The following is a 21,108-nucleotide window of genomic DNA, read 5'->3' as shown; positions in this document are numbered from 1 at the left end:
TTTAATAAGATATCCAAATCTCCTTGTCTAGCAAGGTGATTTCATCAACTTAGAAGATGTTTGGGCAGCAGGGAACAACCAAGAATTATGGGGTCCCTCAGGTTGTCCCTACTTACTTGCATACACACAGAGAATAATTTTTTTTTCAGTCTTTGCCAGCTCCTGATTCTTCAACAGTTTGCAGAAACTGGGTCTAGTTTTCACCCTGAATGCCCCAGGTTCTCTGCTGACCAATGCTGTAGTGATGTGTTGATGGTGTGTTGTCACTGTCCCATCTTGTGAGGCCAGAACTCCTGGCTCTCAATGCAGTCTTATTGCATTCCTTTGCAGAGGACAGAAGTGGGTTTCTTGCATGTGTGCAAGGGAGGCAGTCTTCCCACTTGTTCTGTCCTCTCAGTTTTCTAACCCCAATGTTCATTCTCTTACATTCCACTTCTGGTTAGTTTCCCTTCTCTGTTGCTCACTTGGTGTTTTAGGTTTCCTTCAACAACCAGGCTCACTCTTTTCTTAGTGTTCTGCCCTCCAGCTGTATATTCCATCTTCTCTGGATGTTGGCCTTCCTTGTACAATGTGCCCAAGTCCAATGAAGGCCCTTAAACATGAATGTGAAATGGGTTGGCAGTTCTCCCAAACAGAAGGTTCAAATCGGTGTGTTATATATTTCTTTATTCTTGCCATGCATTCTTCAGTTATAAAGACCTTTACGTGAGGAGTGTCTCTGATGCTTTGTTTGCCACCTGCAGTCTCAATCCTCTGTGAAATTATTATAATCTCCATAGCAGTCAGCTCCATCTGGGACATTACAGGCTTCTGACTCCTGTGTAGGGGAATAAACAGCAGGACTAGAAAATTCATAATATCCTGGATTCATGCAAAAATGTCCCTGGTTGCCTAACCCAGTTTGGTGTAGGGAATATTTCAAACGACACATGCTCTGACAGAATCCTTCGTACTTCAAACATCAGATTAAAGTTCCTACTAATAACAGCTGGGGGTAGAGGAAAATAGAAAACAACTTTCAAGCTGTTCTGTCACAGAACAGGATGCTTCTCAGAACTCCTCAATGGACGGGAGCCTTAGCAGATCTTTTAAAATGAGCCAGACACTGAAAACGTCGTCTGAGTTACAAGGAGAACTTTCCCTGGCGAGGTGATGGTGACGTTGAGGAAAATCATCAGAGAAGCTAGACATATTGGGAGGAAGAAAGGTCTATGAATTAGGGTGCTGGTCTGGGAGTAGGGAGACCAAGCTTCAAGTCCCCTGCTAGGCACAGGTTTCATGGTTAGTAGGTCATGTCTTCATCCGGGTTAAGGAGTGCTGCTGTGAAAACATGCTCTGTGTATACCTAATGTTGGAAAACAGTGGACTCATAAAATCAGAAGGAAGTAGAGCTGGAAGGGATCTCTAGAGGCCTAGTCTAACCTCCTGCGTGAAGTAGGATCATCCCTATCCAAGCCACCCCATACAGTCCATAATCTAAACTCTACTTAAGGTAATCATCAACCCAGATACAACATAGACATAATACCCTAACCTGTCGCAGGTAAAGCAGGGAACCATGGTAGCCAACATCCTGCTTCTGTGAAATGTCAGTGTAAGCTTGAGAGATCCCAGGTAGGGGCCCTACCCCCTGCTACAGAGGAAGGTAAAAACCCCTGCAGTCCTTATCAGTCTGACTGTGGGGTAAAATTTCTTCCTGACCCTGAGTGGAGGGGCAAGACCTTCTAGCCAAGAACTTCTGGCATTGGTCCCAGCAGGAGCATTGGCACACCCCAGTTGAAGTCATAGATGTTTGGGTCGGAAGGGACCTTGGCAGATCATTGAGTCCAAACTCCTGCCCTGGGCAGGAAAGAGTGCTGGGGTTAGATGACCCCAGCCAGGTGCATGTCTAGCCTCCTCTTAAAGACCCCCAAGGTAGGGGAGAGCACCACCTTCCTTGGAAGACCATTCCAGACTCTGACAGTCCTTGCTGTAAAGAAGCTCTTCCTGATGTCTAACTTAAATCTACTCTCCGTCACTTTGTGGCCATTGTTCCTGGTTACTTGAAGGGGTGCCGTGCATCTCCTATTCCTTGCTGTCCCCCTGATGAATTCGTAGGCGGCTACAAGATCACCTCTCAGCCTTCTCTTGCGGAGGCTCAAGATATCCAGGGCCTTCAATCTGTTTTGCCTGCAGGCCCCTAACCATACGAGTGGCCCCCCTCTGAACCCTCTCGAGGTTGTCCACATCCCTCTTGAAGTGTAGCGCCCAAAACTGGACGCAGCACTCCAACTGCGGCCTGACTAATGCTGCATAAAGGGGAAGTATCACCTCCTTGGACCTGCTAATACATGATAGTGTGGTTAGCTTTACTGATCACGTTGGCACATTGACAACCCGTGTTCATCTTGGAGTCAACAGTGACTCTGAGATCCCTTTCTGCTGCTGTGCTGCTGAGAAAGTCCTCCCCCAGCCTGTAAGCATGCTGGTGATTTCTCCTTCCTAGGTGTAGCACCTTGCATTTGTCCTTATTGAACTACATCCTATTCTTTTCCTCTCATTTTTCCAAACTGCCCAGATCTGCCTGGATTCGTTCCCTACCCTCTGGTGTGTTAACTTTAACCCATAATTTAGTATCATCTGCGAATTTGGACAGAGTGCTTTCCACACCCTCATCCAATTCGCTGATGAAAACATTGAATAGCACCGGTCCAAGGACCGAGCCTCCGCTGCCCACATCTGCAGTCAGTGTCCGCTGTGGGAACCTGCAGGCAGTGTCCACTGTGGAACTCCACTGCCCACATCACTGGGAGTGACAAGAAATAATGGTCACAAGCTGGTAGAGGGTAGATTCAGGCTAGATATCTTATTATATCTATAAAATATAAATTATCAAGGCTCACATTTGTGAGAGCCCGGCAGGACAAATTATGCTGAGGGGAAATCAGCACGGGTTCGTGGCAGGCAGATTGTGCCTGACCAATCTAGTCTCTTTTTATGACCAGGTTATGAAACGCCTGGACACAGGAGGAGGGGTGGATGTCGTATACTTAGACTTCAGGAAGGCCTTCGATACGGTATCCCACCCCATACCGGTGAACAAGTTAAGAGGCTGTGACTTGGATGACTACACAGTCCGGTGGGTGGCGAATTGGCTAGAGGGTTGCACCCAGAGAGTCGTGGTGGATGGGTCGGTTTCGACCTGGAAGGATGTGGGCAGTGGGGTCCCGCAGGGTTCAGTCCTGGGACCGATACTCTTTAATGTCTTCATCAGCGACTTGGACGAGGGAGTGAAATGTACTCTGTCCAAGTTTGCAGATGACATAAAGCTATGGGGAGAGGTGGACACGCCGGAGGGCAGGGAACAGCTGCAAGCAGATCTGGACAGGTTGGACAAGTGGGCAGAAAACAACAGGATGCAGTTCAACAAGGAGAAATGCAAAGTGCTGCACCTAGGGAGGAAAAATGTCCAGCACACCTACAGCCTAGGGAATGACCTGCTGAGTAGCACGGAAGTGGAAAGGGATTTTGGAGTCCACTAGGACTCCAAGATGAACATGAGTCGGCAGTGTGACGAAGCCATCAAAAAAGCCAATGGCACTTTATCGTGCATCAGCAGATGCATGACGAATAGGTCCAAGGAGGTGATACTTCCCCTCTATCGGGCGCTGGTCAGACCGCAGTTGGAGTACTGCATGCAATTCTGGGCGCCGCAGTTCAAGAAGGATGCGGATAACCTGGAGAGGGTCCAGAGAAGGGCCACTCGTATGGTTAAGGGCCTGCAGACCAAGTCCTACGAGGAGAGACTAGAGAAACTGGATCTTTTCAACCTCCGCAAGAGAAGGTTGAGAGGCGACCTTGTGGCTGCCTATAAGTTCATCACGGGGGCACAGAAGGGAATAGGTGAGGATTTATTCACCAAGGCGCCTCCGTGGGTTACAAGAAACAATGGCCACAAGCTAGCAGAGAGCAGATTTAGACTGGACATTAGGAAGAACTTCTTCACAGTTCGAGTGGCCAGGGTCTGGAATGGGCTCCCAAGGGAGGTGGTGCTCTCCCCTACCCTGGGGGTCTTCAAGAGGAGGTTAGATGAGCATCTAGCTGGGGTCATCTAGATCCAGCACTCTTTCCTGATTATGCAGGGGGTCGGACTCGATGATCTATTGAGGTCCCTTCCGGCCCTAACATCTATGAATCTATGAATCAGGAGGCGCTACTTCACTGTCAGGGTGGCTAGGATCTGGAACCAACTTCCAAGAGAAGTGGTGCTGGCTCCTACCCTGGGGGTCTTTAAAAGGAGGCTGGATGAACATCTTGCCAGGGTTATTTGACCCCAGTACTCCTTCCTGCCATGGCAGGGGGTCAGACTTGATGATCTGCTCAGGTCCCTTCCAACCCTACCAGCTATGAAACTATCTTTCTAGGTCGATACCGAGCCATCCACCACCACTCTTTGGGTGTGACCCCCTAAGCCAATTTTGCCACCCACCTGGCTGTGTAATCACGTACGTCACAGTCACTCAGTTTATCTATGAGAATATAATGAGATACCGTATCAAAGGCCTTCTTAAAATCCAAGTAGATGACCTCTACCTTGATTCCTGTGTCTAAGCATTTTGTGACCCGGTCATAAAAAGAAACATTTATGCCTAGATCAGGGGTGGGTGGGCAATTATTTGGGCCCGAGGGCCACATAGGGAGTTTTGGGAAGCTGTCACAGGCCAGGTCAGCACTTTCCTGCCCCTCCTCCCCCCATAGCACCCCAAACCTCCCTATATGGGGGCAGGTGGCAGCTTCAGCCTCTAGCTGTCCTTTTACCCAAGGAGGGGCTTGAGCAGATGCCTCTATCTCCATGGGGAAGCTGATGCTGGTGCCTGCCCTGCACTGCTTCCAGTGCACGGGCTGGGAGCTGGTGTAAGCTGCAGGGCTGTGCCGGAGGTGCAGGACAGTCTGGGGGGGAGGGTGAGGAAGGGGGAGACAGGGGCATCCATGCCCATGATGAGTGGCAGCAGCTGGTGCTGGCGAAAAGCTGCACCTGACAGCAGGCACACTCGCCACTTCCAGGGCCCTTCTGGCTGCGCCTGCCCAGAGCCCGAACTGAGGTTGCCCTTTGACCCCTCCCTGCTGCTGCAGAATGGCAGTAGCAGCAGCAGGAATGAGCCGCATGGCAGCCCCAGCGCGAGCTTCAGGCAGCCACAGCCAGAAGGGCCCTGGAAGTGACAAGCTTACCTGCTGCCAGGTCCAGGTTTTGCCTGGTGCCCAGCACCAGCCACTGCTGCTCCTCATGGACAAGGCTGCCTTACTGTCTTCCCCTTCCCTTTCCTTCCCTTCTCTTCCCCTGTCCCACCTCCCCCCAACTGTTTCGCACCTCCAGCCTGGCCCTGCAGCTTACACCAGCTCCTGGCCTGTGTGCCAGAAGCAGTGCTAGGTGGGTGCTGGGATCAGATGTGGACATGGGTGGCTGGTTCTTGCTGAGGATTGGGCCATCCTCCTGGGTTCTCATCAGCATGTCCCAGGCAGTTGCTTTAGTCCCTGGTGGGAACCTGCAAGCAGTGTCCACAGCTGATGCCAGTGTGTACCTTATGCTGCTTCTGGCACATGGGGCATGAGCTGGTGTAAGCTGTGGATGGGGCCAGGACCTGCCTGGCACAATGCAGCAGCCGTAAGCGCCAGCTTCCTACGGACTAGATCCTATGACTTTGTGGCCACTGACCCACGGGCCAGATGTATTTGATTGGCAGGCTAGCTCCAGCCTGTGGGCTGTATTTTACCCACCCCCAGCCTAGATCAACCCTGACCAGTGGCTGTCCAACCTTTTTGAACACCTCCAGTGATGACCAGTGGCTGTCCAACCTTTTTTGAACACCTCCAGTGATGGAGAGTTCGCAACTTCTCTAGGCAGTCTGTTCCACTGCCTCACTATTCTAACAGTGAAGAAGTTTTTTTCCGGATATCCAATCCAAACTTAATTTTGCTGCAACTTCAAACCATTGAACTTCTCTTCTCTGCAGCAAGAGAGAGAAGGTGCTTTCTCTCCTCTTTATGGCAGCCCTTCAAGCATTTGAAGACTGCCATCATGTCCCCTCTTAAGTGCCTTTTCTGAAAACTGAACATGCCTAGCTCCTTCAGCCTCTCCTCATATGACTTGCTTTCCAAGCCCTTTATCATCTTTGCCCACTTCTGGACCTTCTCTAACTTCTCCATGTCTATTTTAAAACGTGGAGCCCAGAACTGCATGCACTACTCCACATGAGGCCTAACCAGTGCCGAGTAGAGACACTATCACTTCCTGTGTCTTGTACCTAATGCTTCTATTGATGCATCCCAACTGCATTTGCTTTTTGCAGGGCTGCATCATGCTGCAGTCTCATATTGAGTCTGTAGTCTACCAAGATTCCCAAGTCCTTTTCCATAGTGCTGCTATCCACCCAGCTGTCACCCATTTCATATTGTTTTTTCATTATTCCTTCCGAGGTGTAGCCCATTGCATTTGCCTGTATTGACCTTCGCCCTGTTAGCTCTAGCCCATCTTTTCAATCTGTTGAGATCCTTCTGAATTACACTTGCATACTCCAATGTGTTTCCAGTCCTCCCCAGTTTCATGTCATCTGCAAACTTGCTCAAGAAGCTTTCTATGCCAGCATGCAAAATGTTAATAAACGCATTGAACAGCACTTGGCCCAGGACAGACCCCTGTGGGACTCTATTTGAAACCTGCTGCCTTTCTGACATGGACCCATTAATAATTACCCTTTGCTTGTGGCTGTTAAGCCAGTTACCTATCCATCTTGGAATCATAGACTTGCAGAAAATTAGGATTGGACAGGACCTCAGGAGGTTATCTAGCCCAACCCCCTGCTCAAAGCAAGACCACCCCAACTATATCATCCTAGCCAAGGCTTTGTCTGCCTGGTCTTAAAATCCTTCTTTAAATGCTCATGGTAAAGTCTGGGGATTGGGTTTTAATCCCTTGACTCCAGGGGCTGGGGTTTTAGGCATGGGCCCTCAGTGCTTATGCGTTAATCTGGCCCTGGAGGGCAGAGAAGGCAAGTACAGGGACCAAATTTGTTCATAGCTAGTTATTGCTGTAAAGAACTTGCTGTCCTTCTAAAGACTGTGCATGTAATGAAGAGCCCTCCTCCTCCTTTACCAGCATCCTCATCTAGTGTCCCTCCTTCATCCCTAACTTTGAAGCTCTCCACCCCCGCAGCCCCATTATACCACTGTATATCCATCACCAGGGGAGCAGAGGGAAGGAAATGCACAGGAATTTGCTTTCAGATGTAATTTTTCTTATTAGCAATGGCTGTTGGCTGTAAAATGACAGGTCTGAGCCCACAGCGATGTTCCTCTCCTGGCTGCTTAATCATTTTGGACCAGCATCCTTCTATGATTGCAGCGGGTATCATTAAAAGGTAGGAGTAGTGCTGCTAGGATCTGTGTATGGATTAGCACTGTTAGCACTCATGTGAAACAGTCCAATAATCCAGCCTTTGAAAGGTCTTTTGCATGGTAATAAGTTAGGGAGTCATGAAGGTTTTTGGAGCCCCAAATGCCATTCTTCCCCCACCTTCTTTCACTGAAATCTTACTGTTGCTGCTTTTTATTTCAAGGTGCTAATATAAAATACCAGTTCAGTGCTATCCATGATATTATCTCAATGCCATGTCAACACAAGTGTGTGAATGTGTTGAACTGTGGCCATCTGTAAAGAGCTCTGTTTTCTAAATAGGGCACCTGTGTTCTTGTAAGAATGCAAACAGTTATCTTTCCTATCCCAACTTGTGTGGGTGATGCTCAGGTTATTATTTAAGCATGTGCTGGGCTATCAGGCTTGCTGTTTGGAAGTGTTGCACACACAGACCTCATACTTTGGTAGTGAAAAATAACACCTGCTTCCATTGAAAGCAAGGCCCAAGACAAGTAAATTGAGAGGACTGAGGACACGTATGCTCAGGGAATGTATAGGGAGCGAAGACACTAGTTTTGGGATAAAACTGGGGGGCTGCCACGACACTCAAAACACTGAGTATATAGACAAGCAAATACATGGGCAGTATGTGAGGCCAATATACTACAGCTGCATATCTAAGGTTTCCCCTCACAGATGATTGAATTTTATCAGAGCTTTGAGCTTCAGCCTTGGGGTTCAGAAAAGAGTACACACTTGCAACTTGGACCTGAAGAAAGTATGTAAGTGGGTAGAGAAAGAAGTGTGATGGTTGCTTGAGGCTTCGAGCTTTGAGGGTAGCATTGGAAATAAATATGTATAAAGTGGCAGTTCTGACTGGTTTCAGTACAGATCCCACCCCCCTCCCCTTCCGACCCCTTTTACCAGTGCGTGAAGCAGGGTCTCCAAGTTCTTCCTGCTTCTCCCTCCTCCACCCCAAACCGTTGCCCCTCACCTTTCTTTTCTAATGACAGTGCTATTTCCCTTTCCTCCTAGGCCCAGGAGCTGCAGAGCAAAGAGGTGGAGCTGAAGCGTCAAGAGACCTTCTATAAGGAGCAGTTGGCCCGCATCGAGAGGAAGGTAAGTCTGTGATGTCTTTCATTTGCAGCAGCTGAATACTAATAGGATCAGACGTAGATCTGAGTGGATCAGCAGAGAAGAGAAACGAGAAGCATTGTGCTGAAACCTGGAACTGTCAGTCCCCATTATTTATCCCCCAAACCCCCCTTATGCAATTAAATCAAAAATCTCCACAACCTGAACCATTTAAACAACTCACATTTAAAAGATAATTGTTTTTTAATTGGAAGAATCTTTTTTTAACACATAGTTTATAATCATTCAGGCTTTATTTTATTTATTTTTCTTTCGCCACAGGGTCTAGTTGAAAGGGAAGTTACCTTTTATTTATTTATTTATTTAATTCTTTAGAAATCTGTGGCCCCCAAAATTACAGATAATCTCAAATCTTGCTATAAATATGAATTAAAGTTGTATTACTAATTTTTCTCTGGGGAGGCCAACAGCTCAACCTGTATTGTTGCAGTGCGTTGCCTGCTGCTTGCTGGATAAGCCTTTGAAATGAGCATGATTTTAAAGAGACACTGTCAAGCATCTTTTAAGCCTGAAATGACCTTTGAAAATTCGTTTAGGGATTTGAATCTCTCCCCTAAACGTGGGGTTTGCTTCTCTGTTTAATTGTTTACTGTGATGAGTTTTTAAAAATTGATGTAATAAAAAAGAAGAGCTGCCCTGCTGTTCCTTATGAATGGATGCATCTTTCACTTCCTGGCAAAATAAAACCATGTTAGCAGTGGCCTTTTATTTTTGTAATAAATGTAAAGATTAATCTTCCCCAATTGGAAGCAATTAGACCTCGTGACGGAGAGCTTAACCCATTTGATTTCTGGAGGTATGGCCTACTGAAAACAGACTGCAAAGTGATGGAAAAGGTGGATCTTAAAGAGCTGGTGGAATTTGTGCATCAATCGCCTTTAAAAACAATGTGTGGCATGAGGGTAAAGATTGAACACTGGAAAATTATAGGTGTCATAAGCAGCAAGAACCTCTTGATACCTCCCAGGTTCCTTTTCCCACCCTCTGCTAGTGCGCGATCACTATGTGAAATACTTTCTTAATGCCCTTAATGGTGAAATGTGCCTGTCAGCACTTTCACTTTTGTACCTTTTTGTAATGCTCTTATCCATATAATTAATTAAAAAAGATGACTATTAAAACTACCACTTGGTGTTTCATTCAGGTTTAAATTCCGTTTCTGGATAATGGAGATTGTGCAGCAAAATTTCTGACAATTCACTAGCCATCGTTTTAATTATCACAGTTGTCCATATGTTCATATGCAAAGGGAATTTTTGCAATTTCTCGGTCTCATGCTGTGCCTCTATTATAGTGTTCTTTCCAGCTTTGGTTTCCTGAAGCGGCAACTGCTGGGAGTATTTGTATGTATGTCTGTCCTTTATGTATGGGTGGGCTGGAGCAAAGTTGTGTCCATCTGGTCCTATCCTTCCCTTAAGCTCCTTTTATATTCCGTGGTTTCTTTTTCTGAGCTGTATGCCCTATGTAGGGCAAACCCTTTAAGAGCAAGGTGGCTGCAGGTGCTTGATTCTTCAATGGGATGGCAAATCCTCCACTCCATTCAATCTGTAGATATTTTCCTTTTCTAGCTTTTCCTCTTACAATAGCGAGCAGATAATAAGGACTGGTTTTGTTTCCTTGCTGAAAACACTAGATAGTTTCTGACCCTTAAACACTAGCATTTTGCTGGTAATAAAATAGAAGAATGCCTCCAACCGTTAGTTTAGATTGGAACGGGAGATGGAGGGGGTTGGGATGGGAGAGGAGAGAAATGTACTTGAAACAGTGTAATAAAGCTTAATTGTATTAGTTTTGAAAAAGGTTTTCGATCTTCTCCGTGGATAATTTTATTCCTATAATGGTTGGAAAGATGGAAAACACAGCACAGAACAATCTTTTTTATTAGCTGTTGCTTTTATATAATTCCACTTTTTATTTGTTGAATACACACAGACCTTGACATTTTTTTCCCCTTCTATAGTTTCTGCAGTAGAACCTTCCAATGGAGCTTTTATCTTTTTCAAAATTTTTTAAGATGTTCAGTGGGAGAGGAGTAAAGTTAAGAGGGAACTTGTGGGCAGCTGTTGGTTTTCTCTGACACTTGAGAATGTCACGATTGGATGTTTGGCATGCCAGGCCTTGATGGAATGGGGGTGGTGGCTGGGGGTGATAGGGAGGTGATGATTCAGTGTGGAGCTGGAAGACTCAATCTACTCTGGAAAGAGCAAGCTGTTAGGAATTCCCTGCCTGTACTGTGCTTATCTGAAGCAGGGGTTTGGCTCGGTCCCTGCTTGCGTGTGGTAACAGAATGCAAGAGCAGCAGACTTTTTAGATCCATTTTGGAAGGACATTCTTAACCCTTTTCTGACTCTGTCCATGGAGTAACTATTCATTTCATGGGACATTGGGGTGGAGGAGTGTATTCCATAGGAACATGTAGAAGGGTGATTATAGAGAGGACAAAGATAGGCTTTTCTTGGTGACTGTAGGGGACAGGACTGGGAGCAATAGCCTCACACTACAGCAAGGGAAATTTTTAGGTTGGAGATTAGGAGGAACTTTCTGATTATGAGCATGGTCAGGCATTGGAACAGGCTACTTGGAGAAGTTGTGGATTCTCTGTGCTTGGAAACTTTCAAAACCAGGTTAGACAGGCACTTGGCTGGGATGGTTTAGTCAGGGATGATCCTGCCTTGAGCAGGGAGCTGGACTAGATGACCTTTTGAAGTCCCTCCCAGCCCTGTTTTCCTATGAAATTAAGATGCTGTATGGATGAAACGAGCAAGGTCTATTTGATCCAGCATCCTGTCTCAAATCCACACTAATAGTACTACAGATGAATCTCTAATGGATAATGGAAACATTTTTCTTAATTGTTGAATTCTTCTGAGTGAAGTTCAGTGCTGTAAAGTGTTGGGGGAGGGGGTGGAGTGTCTTTTACTAGGGGTATAAGTTTCCTCCCAGTCTCATTGACCGTCCCCCTGTTCCTCTGTTTTTCCACAAGACGGCCACTGACCTACAAGATCACTTCCATGCCATTTGTTATCTTGTATACTTCTGCCATGTTCCCTGTTACGTCTCTTCTCTCAGATAAACAGTCTCTGCCATTTCAAGCTCCCCTTATATGAAACATTTTCCTGGCCTCTCCTTTTTGTTGCATATTTCTGTTCCTTGCTGCATCCTTGAAGTTGATCAGAGCTGAGCTCAGTGGTTCCCTTGGCTGCAGCTCTCCTTGCTGAAGAGGTTAAACTGAAAGGACAGATATTTATTATCCCTAAAGTTTCTGACTTTTAGAGGGTTGTGTAATCTAGTGGTCTGAGCACAGGAATTGAAGCAAGGAAATGCTTATTTCCTTCTTTCTTCTTTGTGACTGTAGGCAAGAAAGTAATCTCTCACTTAATTTTTCTCCATCGTTAAATTAGGAATGTCGTAGGAGAAAAAACTACCTGATGGAGTGGATTGCCAACATTAGTTTACTTAAACAATTTTTTTAAGTAGTAAAGCCATAGGGTTGGTAAACATTTTTCTTTCCCCTCATGCTGACTTGGAAAAAACCTCTTGAGTGGATCTAAGAACTTCAGTGCATTTTATCACATCCCTTCTAGTGATATTTTCAGGATTACTGGGAATGTGCTAAGAGAAAAGGGTTGTCTCTAATGCAACTTTTGTGGTCAGATTTCAAGTGAGTAATCAATCAGAGTGAATTTTGCACCTCATGCAAGAAGAAATAGTGATGTGTGTGCAGAAATTGCAGATTCTAGGATCCTGTGTAAGAAGGAGCAGGGCTTCTCTGAGCAGCAAGAAGGAGTTAGCTGTGTGTCTGGAGTCAGGCAGAAGATGAGGAAGACTTGCAGCTAATAGACTAACTAGTTTTAGTGGGTCTATAAGGCTCCTCTGAGTCATTTTATGCCTGGTCTTGTGTACTTCTTGCTGTGTAGTACCATAAAGTAGGTCTTGGGGATTCTAGCAGTGTCAAGTAGGGTTTGTAAAGGAAACTGGTCTGGTCTGAGTGCTCCTGAAAACCATAGAAACAGACAAATTTGGTTATAGCTTACCCTGGGCGTGGTGGGTATCTGTTACCAAGAAGTGCTAGGAGGTGCATATGACTGACTGTACAGGGCTGTGTGTAGGTAGGCCTGGTGGGCCTCTCCAAATGGTAGATGCGTCTCTGCTAAAGTAAAGGGAGAAGCAGATGTAACCACTTCTTGACCCCTTCAGGTTTGTTCGGTATACCCGTTTATTTACCAGGCATAAGGTAGACATTTGCTTGATTCCCTCTGCTATTCTTCTTCTGTTTCTCCATTTAACCTGACCTGGAGGAGTTAAGGCCAATGCTACAATAAAGCAAAAAATAGATAGCTCGTTGTGTAGTGTGAAATAGCACAGAGAGGGCTGAAGGTAATCTCAACGGATGAAGCAGAGCTCTCTGCTAGATTGATGTTGTTTCTCTGTTGTTTGGATTTTCTTAAGCACTGACTCCCACGGTATCTTTTATTGTATGACTACAGACCATAGCGAGCAGCAGATACATTAATATGCGACATTTTCTGCTTATGGCGTGTTTTTTTTGTTTGTTTAAGAAACAGAAAAGGTATTTGCAGACTGCACTATTTTTATGCAAGTAGGAAAAGAATACATTAAACAGGATTTTTTTATTAATAAATATCTGTGGCATCTTATTCTTTGCTTAGTTGAACAGGCCTTGTAATTTTTGTACATGGTATTCGCCTTGTTTGATTTGGTTAAATTAATCTCCTTTCTTACATTAAGCAGTATTTCATGTTTGTAAAGCTTCTGGACATAGTAAAGTCTGCTGAAGTGTTGAGGTCTTTTTGCTGTTCCTGTTATCTTGATCCTTTATTTTTGGTAGTCTGCCCCCACAGTTGGGGGTCAAATGATCAGTCCCCCTCTTACAATAACTGTCTTCATTAAACTTTTCAACTACTCCCCTCCTCCCCCCCCAAAAAAAAAGAAAAAGAAAAAAGAAACAAAGAAGAGCACTCTCACTATTTTTAACACAAGAATATTTTTAGATTGGGCCTTCATCTAGTTAGTTTTCAGTGCAAAACCCTTGTCCTTCCTGTCTTATATGGCATTGAGCAGGCTGATGCCACTTGGCAAACACTGCCAGATGATCTTTGTTGAAGCATGGGAAACTGGATCAACTTACTGAGCTGACTAGAGAGAGTTGGGCGCTCCACACAAGATTTCTGTATTTGTAAAATCAAAAGCCCTAGTACCTCTTGTTGAATGAAGGGCTATGCTGCAGTGCTGTCATTAGAATGGGATGCTAAGCTCTGGCCATCTCGATGGGAGATTCAATGCCCTTTTCTAAATGAGTTGATATATCTTGGCAGGTGTCGTGGGCACCATTTACTTCTTCAGTTAAAAGGCCTGTAATGTCTTAAGGCTGCATGTGAGCTATAGCTGTGTGTGTAATGGCTGCTTTGTTTGCCTCCAGTCACTATACTGCCAGCATCTAACTTATTGCTCTGTAAAGTGCTTTGGGATACTTTGAGTAAGAGAAGCAGGTATAAAACCAAGTTGCTTTCTCTTTCAGAACCAACTTCTGTCTCATCATTGGATAGTTGATCTCTCTCTGATTTTTCTTTATGAAGCTGAATACTTTTTTTTAACTGTATTTCTTATGTGCCTGTTCTTTTATCCTGTTGAATTCCCCTTCCCTGAATTACCTTTATGAAAGCAAAAGCATTGTGGGTTGGCAATGGTTGTCTAAGCACCAGAGGGGTAGTCTATCAAGCCAGTGGAGCAACGTGATAGAACACCAAGTTCATCAAGTGGTTGGTTTCATCTGTGAACACAAGAAAAATAATCCCCCAGCATAGTTACCTGTAATAGGCTGATAAGGTTTTCTCTGCTCATCCAGACCATTTCCCCGGTTACTTAGGCTGCCTGGAGAGCCTGTATGGATATGCTTCTTCAGGCAAGATGACTCCATGAGTGCCATGCGTTTTCGTTGATGCAGCACAATGAGCCTTTAAAGCCACAGTCTAGCCATCCTTTCAGAAAGTTGAAGACCTACTTTTTATGAGTTTTAAATGACTTCACAGCTGGCACATGTAATAGAGGGGCTACCTGAAGCACATGGCGTTGTAGAATCCTAGGACTGGAAGGGATGTCAAGGGTCATCTTGTCCAGCCCTTTTGCAGATGCTGGATGTGCCGTTCCTACACGATCCCAGACAGATGCCTATCCAGCCTGTTCTTGAAAATCCCTGGAACTCCCCTAGGCAGCTTGCTCCATTCTGTGGATCTTACACTTAAGAATTTTGTCCCCCTGACGTTAAATCTAAATCTGTTTTGCTTCAGTTTAAATTCATTGCTTCATGATCTGCCCTCCATGTCAAGGGAGAACCATTGTTCTCCCTCTTCTTTACAGTAGCCTTTTAAATACTTGAAAACAGCTAACGTGTCCTCCTTAATCTTCTTTTCACACAAAACATACCTAGTTCTCTCTGCTTTTCTTCAGAGAGCTTTCAAGCTAGGCCCTCAATCATCTGTCTCTCTCCCTCCTGAATCCTCAACAAGTAGCTTGTTATTCTGGTAGAGCAGTGGGAGCACAAGCATGCCACAAAGTAAGTCTTGCACCCTCCAAGAGCCACTCTAATCCCTTTCCTCTGCCTGATCTATTATTGCCCTGCTTTTTCTCCTTCCCCTGTGCTCCTTGCCTGATCTGCTCTGCTTTCTGTTCCCTGCCTGATTTGTTGAATTGTTTCTAGCTCCCACTTTGATGTGCCATGTACTACCACACATACAAGCTGCCTGTATCCTGGTTTGGCCACCCCTGTTGTAGAGAATACATCTGAAACAATTCCAGCTGCTCTGCCCCCCCCCCCCCAATGCCATGTGTTTGGATACTTTTAGGGATGCCGGGGAAGGGAAGGACAAGCTACCATCCTTTTCTTTTTTTCCCCAACTGACTTGCCTTCAACTCCTTCCATTGTGCATCCGTCTCAGTAAGGATCTGGCAATGTTGAAGAGGAAGCACTGCTTTTGGTATATTCCTTGCAGTGCCCATTTCTTCTGGGAAATGCTTCTGTGTGTTGCCAGTGGCCAAACATGCAAGCTGACTTTCACTTGTCTATGCATGATTCAGCCCTTAATGGCTGTTTCTCTAAAAGCCTGTGAAGTTTAGTAGTTAATATACCTCAGTGCACCTGCTTTCAAAGACCAGAGAAATTGACTGGTAATTTGATGAACTCAAAGAACATTTATATTAGGGTAAATAAAGTGTGCTAGATGTCAGCAGCGCCTGCCTGCTTTTACTTCGGCATGTATGTTATGTCTTGGGTACTCTGTTGACTGATGTACAGTGCATTACATCAAATTACAAGCAGCTTCTATGCAAACAGCAACTAAGTGTTTGCTTCCTTTTCAGTCTGCATGATTAGAGCAGAGATGTATTTGCAGCTTGTGTACTGAAGGGTGAACTGCCTGAGTCTCCGAGTGATGTTGTTTTCCTGGTATTTAAGGTACCTTTGACAGAGAGAGAATGATTGTTATGGGCTGCTTCATCTCAGAGGAATCCATCCTTAGACTGTGAAATAAATGAGGCAGTGTGTGGTTCTGAACTTAATGCCTTAACGCTGAATTTAGATAACAATCTGATATCTGGTACCATTGATGTGTCAGTATGAAGACTTGTTAGAGGTGAAAAAGAAATGACCTAGGATGTAATCTAGTCTGTCTTTTGTAAGCATGGGATTGTTCCCTACAGAACATTGGAGTACTTTGTCCAATCTAGTTCTCACTCTTTCCCTTGAGAGCGTTTCCCACTGTCTAATAAATCTCACTATTGGGACCTTTTCTAATGCCTAGCCTGAATTCTTCCTCTATTTCATCCCATTATCATCTGCACCTAAACCTTTAGACTTTCCTTTTTAATTTTTTTTTTAAGCTCTTCATGTACTTATGAGTGCTATCTGTCTTGGTATTGCTTACTGGGGTAGAGCAGCAAACACACTGTTGTACTACAATAAGCCCTACTTACCTTCTAAAAACTTAGCTAAAAATCAGTTAGCTGTTGATCCGGTTATTTGCAACATTGCCTATGTTGTTTAATTATTTTCCATCTCTCTACAGATTAACATCTAGTGAGGTGACAGGAAAAAAAAATACATTGGATGAAATGTGTGGTACAATTTTAGAATAAGATAATCAAAGAAACATAAAGGATTTGGGCACCTGACTTAGATTTCTCTTGGCATATTCCCCAAAGTTTTTAGTCCTTGGTTCTTTAATAAAGTTATTTAACAAAGACAAGGGCTTTCCACTTGCATGGAATCTACCTCCATGAAGTTCCTTGCAGAAGCAGGGCCATTACAACTCAGGCCTGGATCCTCAGAGAGATTTAGGTGTCTCGCTTTCACTAGTTTCAAAGGGAGCTAGATGCCTAAATACCTCTAGGTTTCTGGACCTAAATTTTCTCTTAAGAATAACCTATTATAATGTAAGAACAAAGCTTAACTAGCCCCAGTCATGCTTCATATTCTCATTGCATTAATACCTTATATTTCACAAGTGTTTTCTATCCAGGGATCCAAGAGCATTGTCCTCTTGGACCTGCATCATACAATTGATGCTACTATGCTCATTTGTCTCCATGAGGAGACCAAGAAGTAGCTGACCTAAGGCTGCCGAAGATAAAAACGAGACATTCTGGTTTAGAGTCCAGTAACTTCCTCCCCTTGTAATTTGCTGTTACAAATTCTGTTCCCATGTTGCACCCTCCACCCCCCCCCCCCACAGCAGCTTTAAGGGATTATAATTGATTCTATAGCAGAGATGTAACTAGCCTGGAATATGCCCAGGGCAGTCCTATGTACCTTTCTGGAGGCTCTGACAGTGTGCAGGACCAGCAGCTCAAGTTCACTGCTGCTGAGGGGACACGTCACTTTATTTTTTGCTTTTGGCCACAGGTGACATTTCTGCCCCCAGCAGCAGCAAAACTCCAGCTGCTCTGGCCACCCAGCAGAACTACATTCCCCACCATGCCTTTCACTCACTGATGCATGCTCCTGCACTGCTGCTGGCTGCTTGGGCTGGAGTCAGAGCAGGGGAAGTGGGGGGGACTGGAGAGTCAGGTGCCCCCTGCTCCCTTCTGGCACCCCCCTTCTCTCTCCAACTGGGGCTTGGCCCCTGTTCAACTACCCATCTATATGCTTCTGCAGTGTAGTAAATGCTCCAGGCTGAAATGCTGTAATAATATATTAAAGTGTCTGTGTAAAATGAAAGAAAATTTTAAAACGGTTTAAAATTCTTGTTCTGTACTTGTATAACGCACGGTCTTGATTTTTGCGAAAAGTTGTGGCCAGTGATTAGTTTGTACATGAGTTTAGTGGGATGGAACATTTCAAATCTCCATTGAATTAAATAGTCCAGATACTGAACCTGTGGAAAGGTTTTTTTGGCGGGGGGGGGGGGGGGGGGGGGTTGTTTTTTTTACCAACAGTGACTGTATCTCGTGAAGGATATGTCCTAACAGGACTAATTTACTGCATATATTACTGCACATGTCACAACAACCTATGGTGACTTCTTTGAAGGCTTTCCCCATCAGCCATTCATTTTAAAGAAAAGTGTATATAAATGAACATCCAGGTTTTTTGACATATAATACATATTCCCAAGAGACCAGAACAGCTCTGAAGCAGTTTGTAAATAACACACTTTAATGTCCTCTATAAATGTACATGTACCCAAGGGCCCACTATGAGCTCTTGGATTCCAGAGAATGGCATTTGTTTCACCTGTCATATAATAGCCTTGTCCCTGTGTCTGGCAGTTCTAGTACTGTTCTTTTGCTAAGCCTGCAGATCACTTTGCCATGGGGGCCAAAGCATCAGTGTCCCTGTCGTGCCTCCTGCAAGTAGTTGAACCATCAGTGAAACTAATGTTGCTACCAGCAGACTGAATCAGACAACTGTCGGATATCAGTCAATTGGCTATGGATGTTCAGTGTTTCTCCTCTGATGGCTTTTCAGGCTATTGGCTTGGCACTTTGAACCCTCCAAGTCAATGTCAAGGGTCTTTCAGCAACAAAACATTCCCTAATAAGTTCTATTGCAGTTCACCACAACGTTGACAATCAATCTGTCTTGAGGAGACCCACATTGTAAAGGATGAAGCTGGTTGCTTTACTATTAATGGTTTTGATCTGGTACTCCAGTCTCTTCGTGCAAAATAAGGGAGAGCCTCCTAAATCTGTAACCACGTTCCTGAGACAACCCATAATCTATCCACTAATCATTGTGATATCATAAAGGTTGGAAGCTTCAGTATTGCAGATGTCTATAAACCACCAAACAAAACTTGAGAGAACTTCCCTCTTCCATCTCTTTTCCCCACCCCCCAGGTGTATATGCTGGTGACTTGAATAGCCACTGCACAGACTGGGGCTACTCGTACTCAAATGAAGATGGTGACCTGTTACGAAACTGGGCATCCAGCAACAACCTTGCTCTTTCTTATCCACAACTGTAAACAGCATGGCACCTTCCATTCAGTGAGATGGGACCAAGTTTACTCTTCTGACATATGTTAGGTTACATTAGTGAACAGCCACACACAACCAACATCTTGCATTGTTTTCAGTGACTTTCCACACAGCCAACACTGTCCATCACTCATCCACATTGGCTTGCAACTCCCAGTCATTAAATGTATAAGAAAACCCAAATGGAACTTCAGAAAAGCCAATTGGTCCCTATTCATGGAGACTGTTGAACGATCCATTGTTCTCATCCCATGGCAAAATATCCCAGCTGATGAAGTCTATAAGTGTTTCTGTGGTGCAGTCTGTAAAGTGGCACAGTCCTCTGTACTCACGGGATTTTGCCACCTGTGCATTCCTTGCTTGGATGAAGTGTACTGCTCTACTAGATGAGTATGAAAAATTGTCAGGCTGACCCCCTCAACTGGACTGATGTGGCATTGTGCTGCTCCTAGGGCAGCTGAAGATAGTGCAGATCACCTGCTTGAATCACTTGATGCTACTTGTTGGATCCTCTGGGAGGACTCAGTTTCATGACTTAATTTCTGACACTCCTGTCAGAGGAGCTGGGGCCTCATTCACTGCCTGGGAGTGGTTCAGTGTCTCCCAGCTGAAGCTCAATTGCCTGTTGGCCATTACCATTGCCAGCCACCTTATGAAAGTGAAAAGAGCCCCTCCCCAATAGCAACAAGGATTTTGAGCAAAAAAATACATGAAGAATGGCATCACTTCTGTCCAAATGTTCAGAACCAAGATTCTCCACAAACATTTTCACCAACAGAACTCAACTCAGTCTCGCCCCACCCAGGCCCCTACTTCGCCCAGCCCCACAGGGAACCACGCGAACAGGCCACGCAAACAGGCACACTTGTCTGCTGGCGCGTGAGTTTCATAGATTTCATAGACATTAGGGCTGGAAGGGACCTCGGAAGATCATCAAGTCCAGCCCCCCGCCCAAAGGGCAGGACGTCAGCTGGGGTCATAGGATCCCAGCAAGATAAGCATCCAGTTTCATCTTGAAGGTGTTCAATGAGGGCGCTTGAACAACCTCCGGCAGCAGGCTGTTCCAGACCTTGGGGGCTCGGACAGTAAAGAAATTCTTCCTTATGTCCAGCCTGAAATGATCTTGTAGTAGTTTGTGACCATTCGTCCTCGTCATCCCTTGGGGCGCTCTGGTGAACAAACGTTCCCCTAGATACTGGTGATCACCCCTGATAAACTTGTAGGTGGCCATCAGATCACCCCTGAGCCTGCGCTTTTCCAGGCTAAAGAGCCCCAGGGCTCTCAGCCTGTCATCGTAGGGTCTGCTTCCCTGACCCCTGATCATGCGTGTGGCTCTTCTCTGGACTCTCTCAAGCTTCTCCACATCCTTTTTGAATTGTGGAGCCCAAAACTGGACGCAGTACTCCAGCTGCGGCCTCACTAAGGCCGAGTACAGAGGGAGAATGATGTCCCGGGATTTGCTTGAGAAGCATCTATGGATGCAAGCCAGCGTTTTGGTCGCTTTACTAGCCGCAGCATCGCATTGCAGGCTCATGTTCATCTTGTGGTCAATGATGACCCCCAAGTCTCTTTCTTCCATAGTGCTAACCAACATAGCACTGCCGAGCCTATAAGGATGCTGCGGGTTTTTTTTCCCAAGGTGGAGAACCTTGCTCCTCGAGTTAGCGCGGAGTTTGCTCAGGAGGGTGCATGGGAGGGCCTTAGGTCCTGCCTGCGAGCCCCCTAGGGTAGGTAGACTCAGGCCCAGCCCACCTACCAGCAGCATGCTGCAGATGGGCACTCACCGGACTCCGGGGGTCCCCGCGCCCCATCTGTTTCCCCCCGCCTCCAGCGCCTCAGAGACGGCCACCCAGACGAAGCCCGTAGTCCCAGGCTCCATGCAGACAGAGGCCTTGGCTCTCAGCTGTGGGGGCTGCCTGTCCCTTTTTCAGGCTCTGGGGCCTGGAAGCATAGCTACCTCCCCATGTGGGGTCTGCTCTGTTTTTGGGGTCTCTGGCATGCCAGCTGGAGGAGCTCTAGGCCACAGTCCAGAGACTGCGTGCCATCAGGGACTGCGAGCAGGAGATAGA

At 45.6% G+C, this 21,108-nt stretch overlaps 1 protein-coding gene across 5 annotated transcripts in view; it reads left to right on the top strand.

Moving 5' to 3' along the window:
- Positions 1 to 21,108, top strand: part of CHCHD6 (coiled-coil-helix-coiled-coil-helix domain containing 6) — a 144,608-nt gene that overhangs the window by 41,607 nt on the left and 81,893 nt on the right. For all 5 annotated transcript variants that reach the window (XM_019499772.2, XM_019499775.2, XM_019499773.2 and 2 more), the window contains one exon: positions 8,426 to 8,509. In XM_019499772.2, coding sequence (XP_019355317.1) covers positions 8,426 to 8,509 — 84 coding nt within the window. The remainder of the gene's footprint in view (positions 1 to 8,425; positions 8,510 to 21,108) is intronic.

The sequence above is a fragment of the Alligator mississippiensis genome, chromosome 12 (assembly GCF_030867095.1).
Source record: "Alligator mississippiensis isolate rAllMis1 chromosome 12, rAllMis1, whole genome shotgun sequence".
NCBI lineage: Eukaryota > Metazoa > Chordata > Crocodylia > Alligatoridae > Alligator > Alligator mississippiensis.
The sequence above is the reverse complement of the archived record's forward strand: the minus strand, read 5'-3'. Positions and strand labels throughout refer to the sequence as shown.